The sequence below is a fragment of the Stegostoma tigrinum genome, chromosome 29, assembly GCF_030684315.1.
Source record: "Stegostoma tigrinum isolate sSteTig4 chromosome 29, sSteTig4.hap1, whole genome shotgun sequence".
NCBI classification, from domain to species: domain Eukaryota; kingdom Metazoa; phylum Chordata; class Chondrichthyes; order Orectolobiformes; family Stegostomatidae; genus Stegostoma; species Stegostoma tigrinum.
Genome location: NC_081382.1, coordinates 29,808,971 through 29,825,238, shown reverse-complemented (window position 1 = coordinate 29,825,238; position 16,268 = coordinate 29,808,971). Strand labels below are relative to the sequence as shown.

Genomic DNA, 16,268 nt, shown 5'->3' with positions numbered 1-16,268 from the left:
AAACATTCACACCTACACATTCATTCACATGCAATCGCACCATTCATTGGAGCACACAAAGGTTTCATGATGGAGAATGAGGTGATTCAGCCCATCATGCCTGCACCTGCTGGAAGTAAATTAGCACCTATTCTAATCCTCCTGTCCAGCATTTGGTGCATAGCCTTCCAGGATATAGCACTGAAGGTGCAGATCTGGGCTAGCCCCCATCAGAGCAGATTTCTTCATGTCTTCATTGATTCTTCTACTAATCATTGCATGCTCTAATCTTTCTACTGATCACAACCACTTGAACACAGACACATGCCCACACATACGTAGACACATGTAACCACATGACAAGAACATATACATGTCTGCATCCACATTCGACTCTGTTTTACATCCATTTTAGTGAGATGAACCCTCCTGGTTTTATAAACCTGAAAATGAGCGTGAACCAGAGGATTAATCTTTCCTTATTATGTTGGAATTTTATCAATAAACCTCCTATATTCTGTGACAGGATATTAATGAGTTTTCAAATCTTCCTGTTTGAAGCTAGTAGCTTCATATCTTCCAGAAATGAAGTCGATTGACATTTGATCAAGACTAGTTGTTGGGTGATGAAGCCCTGACCCTTGTTTGACAGAGCTCAGGGCCAGTAAGGAGAAGGCTGTACTCTAATTGTGTTGCCTCCCTCTTAAGGGAAGCATTTCATTCCTGCAACAGTGTAAGTGTTGAGGGTATCTGACTGTTAATCTGTTCACTGAGCCCACAAAGATATTGGATGTGAGCCCAGTTGAAGTCCAGCCTGGGTTGTGCCTCTCTGCAGTTACCTCCCAATACAAGCTTCAACTGCTTTTCCTTTTGTTTTTAAGAAATAATTAGATTAATTAATGTTGTGCTGTTATGCCTTTGATATAAGTTGCAAAACCAATGCTGATTTCCCAATACAACAGGGAGTTAGATAAGCCTGCTGACATTACACGTTATATCCAGTACCTCAAGATGTCACCTTTTAACTCTCCAAAATTAATAACCATTTTGCTCTTGTTTTCTGTCATTGCTGGAGAAACCCAGCAGGCCTGGCAGCATATGGGAGAGAAAAACAAAGTTAACGTTTCAAATCCAGGTGACTTTTGTTTGCAACTGCTTTTTCTGAAGAAGTCTTATTCGATGCAGACCAGATTTGCTGAGTATTTCTAACATATCCTGAACCTTTTTCAGATTTCTGGCACCCTCTACATTTTTGCTTTTATTTCTTTCTAATTTTGCTTTGGACTCATTGGGAAAATGGGAATTTATTTTAATGTACATTGGACGAATCTAACTTCAACACTGGTTGTTTCAAAACTGTTTCTTTGTATAGAGGGGCAGACCCCAGTGCCGGTCTTTGACAGGAGCCTGCCTGTGAAACAGATGGACATCTTGGAAACTCAGGATCTGCTGCTCACGAGAGCAGACAAAGGTAAAGTGCAGAAGGACTGATCAAAATAATCTGCCATTTGGCACAGTGAGAGTGCAAAACATTGTAGCATTTCCACACAATTGTCTTACGTGAGGAACTAATGACCTGGTGATAATGTTGTTGGACTGGTAATGCAGAGGCCCAGGTTACTGCTCTGGGAGATAGTCAAAATCACTCTGCAGGCTCTGGTGAAATTTCAGTTCAATTAATAAACAAAGCTGAAATGTAAAGCTAACCTGAGAAGTGTCAACCATGACAACCATAATTGGTAATTGTCAAGGGCTAATGCCCCTCAGAGAAGGAAGTCTGCTGCCCTTAATTCCCAGTGGAATGGCAGAGCCAGAGCTGCTTTGAAGTCTGACAAGTTCATGTAAACATGTGATTAGGACAAACTACATGCCTTCTCGAGAGCTAATCAACATTACTCACTGTGTGACTGAGGTGCTGTCAAGACTCTGGCTTGCTGTCTGATCCTTCATCTGATATTGAGTGATGGAAACTGTCAAATATCCTAGAAGGGTGAAGATTTAAAACTGTCAGGAATGGAGGAGAAATCGGAAAACTGATCTCCACAACAGTGGCTGATTGCATTGCAAACGATAAAGCAGTCCTTAGCTTTGGGGGAACACTTGTGATGCAGTGGCTGTGTCCCTTCCTTTCAGCCAGGTGACCTGAGTTTGGGTCCTACCTTGTTCTTCTTCCAGATCTTAAGTTTGCTGTGTCCTGGAGGCAGTACTGTCTTCATGGGACTTCGGGACCTGGCAATTGAGGCCTGGGGGTAGACATTTAAGGTCCCCATCATGTTGCTGCAGGTGTTAGCCAAATACCAGACGAGACACTGACATGGAGGGAGTCGCACAATGAAACCAGTATGGCATTGCTTGCAGGCTTCCGGATTGGGCACAAATTTCTGGTCTCTTGACTAAAGCCCTCACTGGTTTTTCAAGGGTCCTAACATTGGAAAGTCAGGATTGGGTGGAAAAGGCCTGCTGGGAAAACCCCAACCCCAACTGCGCCCCCCCCCCCCACGAACCTTGTACCCTTGTGACCCCCACTGTCACTGTGGCTTGGGATCCAGCCAAAGTCCTGGGCCTCAAGTAGATCCCATATCGTCTGCTGGCCTGCTGCCATCCATTGGATCTGCTGTCCTTTAATTGGTTGGCATCTCTCAATGGGAGAGACTTCCCAGGTCCTTGGCCCACCCAGTGCCTGAGAGGAACAGACCCAGCAGCCCGACTTGCGGTTTCTCATTCCCTCACTCGATTCCATCTAGAGAACACAGGTACCTGCCATACTGAGCTTGCAGTGTAGTTTGCGATCTGCCTTTCCTGCTTTGACTGTCATTGAAGCTGAGTTTTTTTGTTGCTTCTCCCCACAGGGAAAGATGCACGTCTGTTTGTCTTTAGGCTGAGCGCAGTCAGGAAAGTTCTGGAGGAGAAGCAACTGGTGAAGAGCAAATCTGATTGCAAGGACAACAAGCTTGAAAAAACAAAAGGTAATACTCATTAATAGTGGTTTCATTTCCAGCAGGTACCTTACATTGAGGCTGAGTGAAATTTTCTATGCACTGCTTTACCTACCAACAAATGTACCACAGACCAAGAGTAGAAATTCCACTGTCCGTTTCTTTTTATGCAAGTCACTGATGGGATGTGAGCACCATGGGCAAAGATAGGGTTTATTGTCCTTCCCTAATTGCTTATGAGAAACTGATGTTGCCTTGTTGAGCCATTGCAGTGAATTGGTGAATTACACCCAAAGTGTCATTAGGAAGTGAGTTTTTGGATTTTTGCCTGCGACACTGAAGTAGGAGCAATATAGTTCTGAGTCAGGTTGATGTGTGGCTTGGAGGGGAACTTATAGATGATGTGATTTTTTTGCCTCCTGCAGGCATTTAGCCTCTCACTGCAGTGCTTACACTATCACCTGTAACATTCAAAACTAGGAAGTGGGTATCATGCTGTTAAAGAATTCAACAGATGTATATTACAAGTAGCTATTATGCATATTTATTACTTTATTATATTCACAAGCAAGTAAGTGTCTGGGTTTGTACTAAGCTATTCTGTTGCCCAGAGCAACGTGCATCCAGTAGAGTGTCCTGCTTCAAGTAACCCGAGGTAAGATGGAGTCTGTGATCTTTATACCCTCTCGTCACATGTTGTCACCTAAAAGGCACACTGACATACTAAATCTCTTAAAAGTACACTAACATAATCTGTCCCCAACAGTCACCATAGTCCTACCAGACCTTAGGGCCGCTTTCAGCAAGAGATGGTGGTGGTTTAACCTGAGGGTCATCATGTCTCAGGCGAGGGGAGAGGTTGGGAAGGAGTGTCCTTCTTGGTAACCTCAGCCAGATGGGGAGTTGAATCCACACTGTCGGTGTCACTCTGCGTTGCACACCTGCCACCCAAGTTAACCAACCTTCATCTTAAAGGTGCACTGACATACGAACTGTGAGCCATAAAACTGCTGCAGGTGATGGTGCTCCCCTGCTCCTTCTAGGTGATAGAGCCTGCAGGTACTTTGGTTAAATGGTAGGCACTGCTGCCGCTGTGTGCCCAGTTTTGGAGAGAGTTTCTTCTTTTCTCAATTGTGGGATGTGGGTGTCGCTGGATGGTCAGCATTTCTTGCCCATCCCTAGTTGCCCATGAGAAGGTGGTGGTGAGCTGCCTTCTTGAACCGCTGCAGTCCTTCTGCTGTGGGTTGAGCCACAATGACATTAAAGAGGGAATCCGGGATTTTGACCCAGTGTCAAATGAAGGAATGGTGAGATACTTCCAAACCAGGATGGTGAGTGACTTGGAGGGGAGCTTGGAGGTGGTGTTCCCACACGTCAGCTGCCCTTGTCCTTCTAGATGGAAGTGGTGATGAGTTTGGAAGGTGCTGTCTGAGGAGCTTTAGTGAATTCCTGCAGTGCAGCTTGCAGCTAGTATGCACTGCTGCTATTGAGTGTCGGTGGCAGAGGGAGCAGACACTTTGTTGGAGTCCATAGAAACAGGCCATTCGCCCAACAAGGCCACACCACCCCTCCGAAGACCATCCCTCCCGGACCCATCCCCCTACCCCTGCATTTCCCATGTCTAACCCACCTAACTTAAACATCCCTGAACACTGTGAGCAATTTAGCATGGCCAATCCACCTAACCTGCACACCTTTGCACTGTGGGAGGAAACCGGAGCACCTGGAGGAAACCCGCACAGACACGGGGAGAAAGCGCAAACTCCACACAGACAGTCGCCCAAAGGTGGAATCGAACCCAGGTTGTTGGCACTGTGAGGCAGCAGTGCTAACCCACTGAGCCACTGTGTGTGGATGTTCTTGGACGGAGTCAAGCTTCTTGCGTGTTGTTGGAGCTGCACCCATCCAGGCAAATGGGGGAGAATTCCGTCATACACCGGACTTGTGTTTTGTAGTTGTTGGACATGCTTTGGGGAGTCAGGACATGAGTGACTCACTGTAGTATTCTTAGATTCTGACCTGCTGTTGTAGCTGCTGTGTTTGAATGGTGAGTCCAGTCGAGTTTCTGGTTAATGGTAACCCCCAGGATGTTGATAGTGGGACATTCAGTGATGGTAACACAACTGAATGTCCAAGGATAGTGGTTAGATTGTCTGTTCTTAGTGGTGACTACAACCTGGCATTTGTGCAGCACGAATGTTACTTGCTAGTTTATACAAAAATAATTGTTTTGTGAAACTGCTTTACTCCATCATGATATAGTGTACCTGTAATCTTCATTGGGTAACCTCTGTTCCTTGCATCAGTGCAAAACAAGAAAATACCCTTTGAATTCAAGCTCGCTAATCAGTGCTGAGCTTGTGCAACCTGCACTGTTTCAAATGTTAATACAATAATCATATTAATTGTGAATTTCTCACTCAACAAACATGTAGAATTCAAATCACATTTAATGTGACAGGTCTCTTAAGGTACATGTGCAATATATAATGGTTGAAGGACAATTAGGATGGACAATCAATGCTGGCCTCATTGATAACACTCAATGAACCACTGACAAAAAAGGTCTTCGGATTATCCCTTTAACAGAAGCATTAAGCATTTATTTGTGCTTTATAAATAGGAGTAAGAAGGTGCTACTAGAACCTGGTTCAGTATTTACCCATGAGTTCAACAGCCACTTCCAGGTCACAGTTTCTTCCAGACATTTAAAAGGTCAAAGGTTATGGAATTGGCATTCTATCCCAAACATTGATTGGAAATTAAGTTAACCGTTTTTAGTTTAAATGCCATTTTCTTGTGGAATTTACTGTTGTCAGCCCCTGGCAATGTACAAATAGTTCCAGGCTGTCCTTTGGATTGTACCGATGTATGCAGGGGATCTCCAGGAGTGTGCCAACATTGGCAGGTCTTTCTGCCTGTGTCTAACCCTAACCCTATCGCAGGTGTCAAAAACCTTTGGAACAGTTTGAAGAATCACAAGAGGTTGGATTTTTGACTTCTGTCATTTGAAAATTACGAAGAGTGGAATGTTTGAAAGCCAATGTAATTGGGAGGGAACTTATGGGACAAGGGAATGAAGAGGCTCCAGTGGATGGTGCTAAACTGTCCTGTGCTGCAGCTGACCAGCAGTCTTCACCTCTCTATTGTTTTTCCTCAAAAGGCTGCCATTTGTACGCAATCAACACCCACCACAGCATGGATCTGCGAATTGTTGTCGCCATTCGCAACAAGCTGCTCCTCGTTACAAAGAAAAACCTCAGCAGATCCAACAGCTTCCCAAGCCCCCAGGCTCCTGCAGAGTCACCTGTGGAAGAATTCCAGTACATCAGGGTAAGAGTGGGGTAAATGGTTCACTGTTGGATAATGTCAGCTGGATTCTTGGAGCTTTGCTTGACTTTGAGTCTCAGAGGGTCCACGGTGGGATCCTCATGAAGACAGTCTGCCTTTCTCTGAGGACTGAAGTTGATATGTTAGGTTAGCCTTCATCTACATTCCTTTGATTAGAAGGAGCTGTAATTGAGACAGTCTGAAGATCAAGGTATTTTTGACAGGCGCTGGTTGTGATGAAATGCTAGCATCTCTTGGCGTATTAGGAAAAGTCTTCCATTTTGCTAATGACACCCCGATGGATACTCAAAGGAGCAAACCCATGTAACTGATGGAAACAAACACAGAGCTCCTCACCTTGTGGGAATTCAATGAAGGTACTCCTTGCCCATTTGTAGAGATCTACGCACAGTAAAAGGCCCTTCAGCCCATCATATCCATGTCAAAACAGCCACCTAATGATTCGAGTCCCATTTCCCAGCATTCCTCTAACCCTAACTGTATTTCTTTGAGTGATTGAGTTGAAGTGTTTGAAATGGTGAAGACCCCCAGCCTGTGTTCTCACTTTGGGGTAAGGACAGAAGGGAGGGGGGCTGCTGGTGATGGTGGGGACACTCACTGAGATCTTGTCGGGGGCCACCCTTTAAATGCTGGCTGATTGGGTTGGAAAGTAGCCTATAAAAGCTGGAGGTTTTAATCAGAGAGTTTCTGACCTATGAGCAGCTGGAACGTGGCCTATAAAAGCTGGAGGCTTTATCAGAGAGTTTCCGACTTAGGAACAACATTCAGCTGGTGTGAAAAGTGAGTAACTGAGAGGACACTTCAAAAGGAAGATGCTGTCTTCTTAATCTTCTGAAAATCAAACATGAAGTACAGAAAACACAGCCTGGGCACTACTGTGGGGCATTTGTGAGTGAACGGGGATATTGGGTGTGACCTTGGGGAATCGGGAGAACTGTCCACTATTCTCTGTATGCCCCACCGAGGTAGGCAAAGGAAGGCCTATGGGCTAAGCTGGAACATTGGCCACCAGGCCTGCTCACCTCCAGGCAACTGAACATCGTGATGGGAAACTGAAAGCTGACTGAAAAATACTAACAGGCCTCCTGTTGCAATTGTGAGTGAGGTACCAGTGAGCTTAATGGTGTACCTAGTCTGTGGTGTCAGCCAGCCCTGTGGGTTCAGGACCCAGCTCCTCAAATGGCAGGCACCAGCATCTGCAGGTCCCCATCTGGCTCCTTTCCAACTCAACCAGGCCAGAAAATCCTTCTCCCTGAAAGGCCAATTTTTCCCTGAGGTCTTTATCTCCTTTTCCACTTGAACGTGATCATTCCAAAGGATAAAATAACAATGGCTCACTTACCCAAGAGAATGATCGCTGTGCCAGTTGCTTTTCAGGAAGAAAGAATTCACTTACAGCTTGATTTATTTTGATTTCGACTGTTAATCTAAGGGGTGCTGAGTTAACAAGAGTCTCAGCCCAAGGAACCCTCCAGCATTAAATGACTGAATCATGTTGTATCACTGAGGGAGCACTGCATCGTTGGAGATGCTCTTCTTTTGTGTAGAACCTGAAACCAGGGGTCTATGTGGTTGCTCAGGTGGAAATAACAGATACCATTGCTGTTGTTCAAACCAACCCTGAATCACTGCTGTCAGAAACATTGATTACACTTTCGTCTCATTGCTGCTAGTGGAACTTTGTGCAAATTGGCTGCAACATATGATGAAAGTGCTTCTGCTCACAAAGTAATTCATATGTTAGCTGCAACTTTTCTCACTTTGCAACAATGACTATATTTCAACAACAACTTCATTGGCTGGAAAGAATTTGAAGCATCCAATGGTTGTATAAAGAGTGCTATTAAATGCAAATCCTTATTTTGTTGGCTATGAAAAGAAAAACTTGCATTTATTACTGTGCCTTGTATGACTCGAGGAATCCTAAAGCATTTATAGTCAATGAAATGCATTTGAAGGGTGTTCACTATTATAATGTAGGAAATGTGGCAACCAATTGGTGTATAGAATGTTCCTAAACAGCAGTGTGAAACTGACCAAGTAATGTATGTTTTCACAGTATTGACTGAGGAATACATACTGGCCAGGACACCAGCGTTAAAACTCCCTGTGCTTTGAGTAGTGTTGTCACCTCTTTCATACACAGAGCAGATGGGGTCTCCCTTTAATGACTTATCAAGATGCACAAAATGGAGGCTGTGGAAATACAGCACTTCAGTAAGAGACTTGGTCCATGACATTCTGATTTGGAGTCAAAAGGCACTTTTAAGCCAATTGGAAAATCATAGAATAAGATTGCTTTAGAAGCACATTAAACCCATTGAGACAGTGCTGCATCTTTTGAAGAGCAATCCCTGCTTTATTCCCACCCCTTATCACTGCAATTTCTTTCGGTGGAAATAGAGCTCTTCCGTTCCTCTCTGCTCCCTGTGAAGTAATCACCCTGCCCTCTTGGTCTGTTCACAGGAAATATGCTTGTCCGATCCACCCATCGTCATGACCCTGGTGGATGGACCCACTGGAGAAAATGACAACCTGATCTGTGTTGCGTACCGCCACCAGTTTGACTTGGTGAATGAGAGCACAGGCGAGTCTTACAGGCTGCACCATGTTGATGCCAGCAAGGTGAGTTTAGAGCTTGAGGCATGCAATTGGCCAAAAGAAACCCACGTTCCCCTGATTTAAACCCACACCCTCTTTATGTAAAACCCATCCTTACCTGACCTAGCTCGTGCTTGACTGAGAAGAACCTTCGCCTCTGAAAAACTCTTTGGGCTGTTGTAAATGGGAGCATCTGAAATAGAAAACCAGGAACAGAGAACATGCAAATAGTTTGGGACAGTAGGAACTGCCGATGCTGGAGTCAGAGGGGGAGCTAGAGGAATACAGCAGGCCAGGCAGCATCAAAGGAGCAGGAAAGCTGACGTTTCAGGTCGTGACACTTCTTCAGAAAATTCAGCAAATAGTTTGGTTCTTTTAATGAAAAGACAACATGACCATTTCTAGCAATGCCTTTAAGTAGGAAGTGAAGGAAAAGATCAGGAGCGCTGTTCAAGGGGCAGTCTGAAAACCTAAGCATTACTTAGTTGCCAGTGTCTCGTTGTACTGACTCATTTAATAAAGATAACATTTCCAATTTGGAAAGGCAGTACTTTTTTTTATAGCCGATGAGAATGTTACTGAATTATCTTTTAAGTTGAGCATGATTCTAAGTAATGAAGAAATGCATTATCTGGCTTGCAGCCAGTTCACTGCCCAGGAATCAGGACAGACTTAAACCTCTGGCTGCCTTTAATTGGATCAAGGTGCAAATTAAAGTGCATAAGAATGACAGTGAATTATTCTACAGCAAGAAGTAAATGCCCGGAATTTACATATATCATGTAAACAGAAAATGCTTTGATTTACGTTGATCTGTCAGTGTCTGGTGGATGAAGAGAATATGTTGGCATATCACCCTAAATTCTAATGAATAAACAACCTCAGACTGTTAACTGTTCTTGTTAACAACCAGACTAAACTATGTGGAGACTGGGAATAGGTACAAAAATTGTCCTGGAGAGGAAAAAAAACCAAGGCAGCATCCATGGAGAGGGAGAGAGAGAGAGAGAGAGGTAAAAAACAGGGCTAAGGTTTCAGGTCAATGACCTTTCATTAAAACTTACTGTCCTTTTTCAAAACTAATTCTTCACTGTTTTAGTACCTATCAACTCTGGGGTACTAATACAGAGGGAATGGAACATTTTCATTATCCACTGTATCGCCTGGGTCTAATAAATCTCAGCCAGCCTCTCAGGATTCAGCATGGTACTTGTTCCTTTTCAATTTCCATGACTTGAGGCTTGTCTGAGTCACATAAACGAGTAAAGAAGACTTAGAGACATATAGTCATAGAGATGTACAGCATGGAAACAGACTCTTCAGTCCAACCCGTCCATGTCGACCAGATATCCTAAATAATTCTGGTCCCATTTGCCAGCATTTGGCCCATATCTCTCTCAACCCTTCCTATTCACATACCCATCCAGATGCCTTTTAAATTTTTTATTTGTACAGGCCTCCACCATTTCATCTGGCAGCTTATTCCATACACACCACCCTCTGTGTGAAAAAGTTGCTCCTTAGGTCCCTATTAAATCTTTTTTCTCTTACCCTATACCTTCTGGTTTTGGACTTACCCATGCCAGAGAAAAGACCTTCTGCTATTTACCCTATCCATGCCCCACGTGATTTTATAAACCCCTCTGATGCTCCAAGGTTAATAGCCCCAGCCTTTACAGCCTCTGACCCTGGCATCATCCTTATCAATCTTTTCTGAGCCCTTTTAAGTTTCATAACATCCTTCCTATAGCAGGAAGAACATAATTGATTGCAGTATTCCAAAAGTGGCCTAACCAATGTCCTGTACAGCCACAACACAGCCTTCTAATTGCTATACTCAATGCCCACTGACCAACAAAGGCAAGCAAACCAAATGCTGCCTTCGCTACCCTGTCTACCTGCAACTCCACTTTCAAGAAACTATGAACCTGCGCCCCAAGGTTTCTTTGTTCAGCAACACTCCCCAGGACCTTACCATTAAGTGTATAAGCCCTGCCCTGATTTGTCTTTCCAAAATGCAGCACCTCACATTTATCTAAATTAAACTCCATCTGCCACTGCTCAGCCCATTGGCCCACCTGATCAAGATCCCATTGTACTCTGCAGTAACCTTCGCTGTGCACTACACCTTCAATTTTGGTGTCACCTGCAAACTTACTATCCATCCGTCCTTCGGTCACACCCAACTCAATTTTTAAAATATGAAAAGCAGCGAACCCAGCACCAACCCTTGTGGCACACTGCTGGTCACAGGCCTCCAGTCTGAAAAACAACCTTCCACCACCACCCTCTGTCTTCTCCCTTCAAGCCAGTTCTGTATCCAAGTAGCTAGTTCTCCGTCTATTCCGTGTGATCTAACTTTGCTAACCAGTGTACCATGAGGAATCTTTTTGACAACTTACTGAAGCCCATATCGGTCATGTTGTGTCCCCTTCAGTCCTCTTTGTTACTTCTTCAAAAAACTCAATCAAGTTTATGAGACACAATTTCCCACACACACCATGTTGACTATCCCTAATCAGTCTTTGCCTCCCCAAATGCATCTAAATCCTGTCCGTCTGGATCCCCTCCAACAACCTGCCTACTGTCAATATCAGGCTCACCGGTTTATAGTTCCCTGGCTTTTCCTTTACCCCTTTCTTAAATAGTGGCACCATGTTAGCCAACCTCACCTAGTCTGTGGCTACCAATGAAACAGATATCTCAGCAAGGGGCTTCCCTAGCCTCACACAGAGTTCTAGGTTACACTTCATCAGGTCCTGGGGACATATCTACCTTTATGCATTTTAAGCCATCCAGCACCACCTCCTCTGTAATATGGACATTTTTCAAGATGTCACTATTTATTTCCCCACATTCTCTGACATCCCTGTTCTTTTCCACTCTAAACACTGATGCAAAATACTCATTTAGTATCTCCCCCCATCTCCTGCAGTTCCACACACTGGTGGCCTTGCTGATCTTTAAGGGGCCCTCTTCTTTCCCTAGTTACCATTTTGTCCTTTATGCATTTGTAGAATCCCTTTGGATTCTCCTTAACTCTACTTGCCAAAGTGATCTCATGTCCCCATTTTTACCCCGATCACCTTCTTAAGTATATCCCTTCTGCCTTTATGCTCTTCTAGGGATTCAGTCAATCTCTGTCTATATCTGACATTTGCTTCCTCCTTATTCTTGACCAAAACCTCAATTTTAAAAATCTTGCCTAATACCGTCAAAATTGGCCTTCCTTCAACTTAGAACTTCCATCACTGTTTTAAAACTAATATAATTATGGTCTTGCATTTATATAGCATTTCTCACAGCTACCAGATATCCTGAAGGCTTTACTGCCAATGAGGTATGGTCACATAAAAACAGAATACTATCAATATTGGAGATCCGAAATAAAATCAGAAAGTACTGCATAAACTCAGCTAGCCTGGCAGCATCTGTGGAGTGAGAGAAACAAAGTTAAGGTCTGCAGTCCATTATGATGAAAGAAGTCATAATGGACTTGAAATGATATCTCTGTTTTTCTCTCCAAAGATGCTACCAGACCTGCTGAGTTTCTCTAGCGTTTTCTGTTTTTATGAAGTAAAGTTTTTTTATTCTGAAGAAGGGTCCTGACCCGAATTGTCAATTTTCCTGCTCCTCTGATGCTGCCTGGCCTGCTGTGTTTCTCCAGCTCCATACTGTGTTATCTCTGACTCCAGCATCGGCAGTTTTTACTATTTCTGACACACCATAAGCCTTCTGCATCACTGAAGGCATTAGAAAGGAAGATCAAATGAATCATTACATTGTCAGTCTGCATCCACTTTTCCTGACAACAGACAAAAGTTAAAAGAAGTTACAATTGGTAGTTAGCTGGGAGTTCCAGCTTATTGTGATGACATTATACACTGTGATGTTCACTGGTAATGTGTTGAGGGGCATGCTGTTTGATGAGTTGCAGGATATTGTTATGCTTCAAGTCCAGTGCATTAAACACCATTTCTATCTTTATTTCTGTGTAATTTTCTCGCAATGTTCATTATCGCAATGCTGCCAGCTGAGCCAATGCCTCACAGGAGGTAGTAAGATTGGAAAATGCCCAAAATAGATTAGCCTTTGTCCAAGTGACTCATTCCAATAAATATGCATTTGTCATTAAAACAAACACGTTTCTTCCACCACCTCAAGACGCAAAGCTGCCTCTATCGAATCACCGGACATCTGAATGATTTGTAAACTTCAGAACCATCTTGGGGAGAGTTAATAGCAGCAGCATTACTGCATGGGACAGGTTTTGTGCCTGCACCTTCCTCCTATTGTCTTCATAGCGACAGCACTCTCATTGGAATTGCTAGCCCCAGAGCACTCGCAGGAGCTTCTGCTTTTACCTGTAATCACCAGATTAGCTTCGATAAATGGAACAGAGACATGTACGCTTTGAAACCTTCATTCAAGAGGTTACACAGAGATTCGAGCAGTGCCCATCCATTCATCAAGCAGCATGTGATACAGCACCTGTGTTCTCTCTAATTCTGGCCGTGTTCACCTCATCTGCTTCCTGCTGCTAATTGTGTGATTTATCATCCTTACACCTTTACCGCAGCAGTAATTGCTCCCAGTGTTGTAGGCATGGTTTGTAGTCATAAACGGCCTACAGACGTGCCTTCAAAAGTTATATCAAATCAAATAGCAGCAATTTCCTGTTCCGCATACAGCAATGACAGAGTCATCATGAAAAGTTTTGACCCTTGTGGTGTTCAGTCAATACATTGTAACCACAGCAACAACACCAATCCTTCCTTGTTTATTTTTACTCCTTCCCTCTCTCAAAAGTTCACTTAATATCATCCTCACTTTAGTTCAATAATATTTAATTCGATTTTCCTTTCATACCATGTAATGACTCTTGTTGAAATCTGTTTTGATCTCCATGGCAAGAGTCTGGAGCATTCCAAATCTATCGCTTCCTGGAAATTAACCTTTTCAAAATTTCCCTTCATCTGTTATGATTGATCTGAGTTTAACACAAGCTCCAAGGTAGATATTGTCAAAGCCTCTGCTGTTCAGCATGTACTGTTCTTCTTTAGACCATACTGATTCAGTGTTTTCAGCTCTGTATGGTTTGAAGTAATTTTTCATGACAATAATGTCCAAAATACTGGGAAAGAAAGGAAAAGACGAACTGTCTGATGCAACATGCACCGCTGGTAAGCACGCTGCCATTTTACCTTATTATTGCCCGATGTAGCAGGGTGAAAAAGATCGACAGTTGGCTGTACATAACTGTAGGAAGCATACCTTCCCAGGCACCATGGTGGCTCTCGTACAACACTCTCAGTCCTGAATCAACAGAACCATAGATTTAATATTAGTGAGAAAACCTACATTTTTCTTCAAAAGCCTGACAGGATGATATCACTGCATAGTCCTTCACTCATTAAAAAGGGTAAATAGCCAAGGTTTTTTTTTCCCCTAAGGTAGCGGAGTCCAAACCTGGCAGGCATAGGTTTAAATTGAGAGGGGAAATATTTAAAAGGGACCTAAGGGGCAGAGGGCAGTGCATGTATAGAATGAGCTGCCAGGGGAATTGGTGCCAGAGGTTGGTACAATTATAAGATTTAAAAAGCATCTGGATGGGTACATGAATAGGAACAGTTCAGAGGGATGTGGGCTAAATGCCGGCAAATGGCACTAGATTAATGCTGAATATCTGATCCGCACGAACGAGTTGGACAGAAGAGTTGGTTTCCATGCTGTATATCGTTTTTAACTCTATAACTGAAAGAGCTGGGGCTTTCTTCTGTGGTGGCCTGATAGGTGCCTTTCAAAAAGGTTTCATTGGCTATCTGAAGAGAAAATATTTTAACACTGCTCTAAACATAAAATAGTGACCAACATATCCAACAGGGAATTCAGGAGAACTTCTTTATCTGGAGACGGGTGAGTCATAGAGGTCTGCAGCACAGGAAGAGGCCTGTTAGCCCATATAATCTGCGGCAGTCAAAAGCAAGAGCCTCCAATTGAGAATACATGAGCTGCTACCATACACATTAGTTCAGACGAATAGTGGTCCTACCTTCAAGGGAAACCAAGATAAACACATCAGGGAGACAGGGATGGAAGAACATGCTGATAGAATTGGAAGAAGAGAAGTGGGAGGAGGAAATGGTGAAGCATTGGCGTGGGTTAAAAATAGGACTCTCAGTTCAGAGCTGTACAGGGAAATAATCCCAAACCCTGTGGCAGGAAGAAATTGTGCTTTCAATTGATTCTGACCTTTCTGACAGTAGCGGAAATACTGAACCTTCCAAAATTCACCAGGGCTCCTTAGACAGCACCTTTCAAACCCACAATCACTATTGTCTAGAAGGACAGGGGCTTTCTTTCACTGTCACTGATCAAAATCCTGGAATTACCTCCCTAACAGCATTGTGGATCTACCTACTGCACACAGACGACAGCAATTCATGAAGGCAACTCAGCTGCACCCTTTTGGGATGGGCAATAAATGCTGCCCCAGCCAGTGGTAGCTACTACCCATGAATGTATTGTAGGTGATAATTCTCTACCCCTCTCTTTATCCATGCTTCTGTCATACCCAGTGGTCACATTATTGTCGTTCAGAGTATGGAAGTTATACACACGAGCTAATGTACCTTTACCGTTACTGCCAAGACAGTGGTTACTGGTTAAGTCTACAATTGCGCTCATGTTTTCTAGCTGCTTGCCTTGTTGAGCTCTATCAATTCAGCAACAGTAAATGCTGTAGGACTAAAGTTTGTCAGTAATGTTTGAAAGGTTCTGCTGTATATCCAAGAGTCCTTCCTTGCAACAATTCTGGACATTCCCACACATTAAAAATAAACAGGAGTATTTCAATGGCAAGTGGGGATCTTCTGCTCTACACAATAAGTGGTTATGTTGCATAAATTGGGAAATGTACACATTATAACAAATAATATTAGTGATATGAAAATGTCCCTTTTTAACACTTCTTTCAATATTCTGTGCCAATTGGGTTAGCATTCAAGATTTCATTTCTGATTGGTAAGGATGTGTGAATGTAACCTTGTTTAAACCCGTGACTATCTAATAGTGATATAACTCAGAAATATCAAACAGATTGATGTGCAGGGGAGTGGCACCCATTAGGTTTTGCAATAGAGCTTCCAGTTAGGTTAATTTGAGATATTGTACTGAACTTATCTTTGCATGTTAAGACTTTGTTTCAAGCATTAAGACTGTCCATACTGCTTGTTGATACTATGAACTACCTATACCCATTACCATTGCAGGTTAATTTTGTTGCAGCTATTGATGTGTATGAAGATGGTGAAGCTGGACTGTTACTCTGTTATAACTGTGAGTTCAAACCTTCCTTTGGTTTTCTTGTCAATGATTGAGTGGCTCGAAGGATGTAGCAAT

At 43.3% G+C, this 16,268-nt stretch overlaps 1 protein-coding gene across 10 annotated transcripts in view; it reads left to right on the top strand.

The window, feature by feature from the left end:
* garnl3 (GTPase activating Rap/RanGAP domain like 3) overlaps window positions 1–16,268 on the top strand; it is a 387,754-nt gene that overhangs the window by 330,656 nt on the left and 40,830 nt on the right. For all 10 annotated transcript variants that reach the window (XM_048558881.2, XM_048558880.2, XM_048558883.2 and 7 more), the window contains 5 exons: window positions 1,352–1,450; window positions 2,829–2,945; window positions 6,079–6,248; window positions 8,733–8,891; window positions 16,139–16,205. In XM_048558881.2, the coding sequence (XP_048414838.1) occupies window positions 1,352–1,450; window positions 2,829–2,945; window positions 6,079–6,248; window positions 8,733–8,891; window positions 16,139–16,205 (612 nt within the window). The remainder of the gene's footprint in view (window positions 1–1,351; window positions 1,451–2,828; window positions 2,946–6,078; window positions 6,249–8,732; window positions 8,892–16,138; window positions 16,206–16,268) is intronic.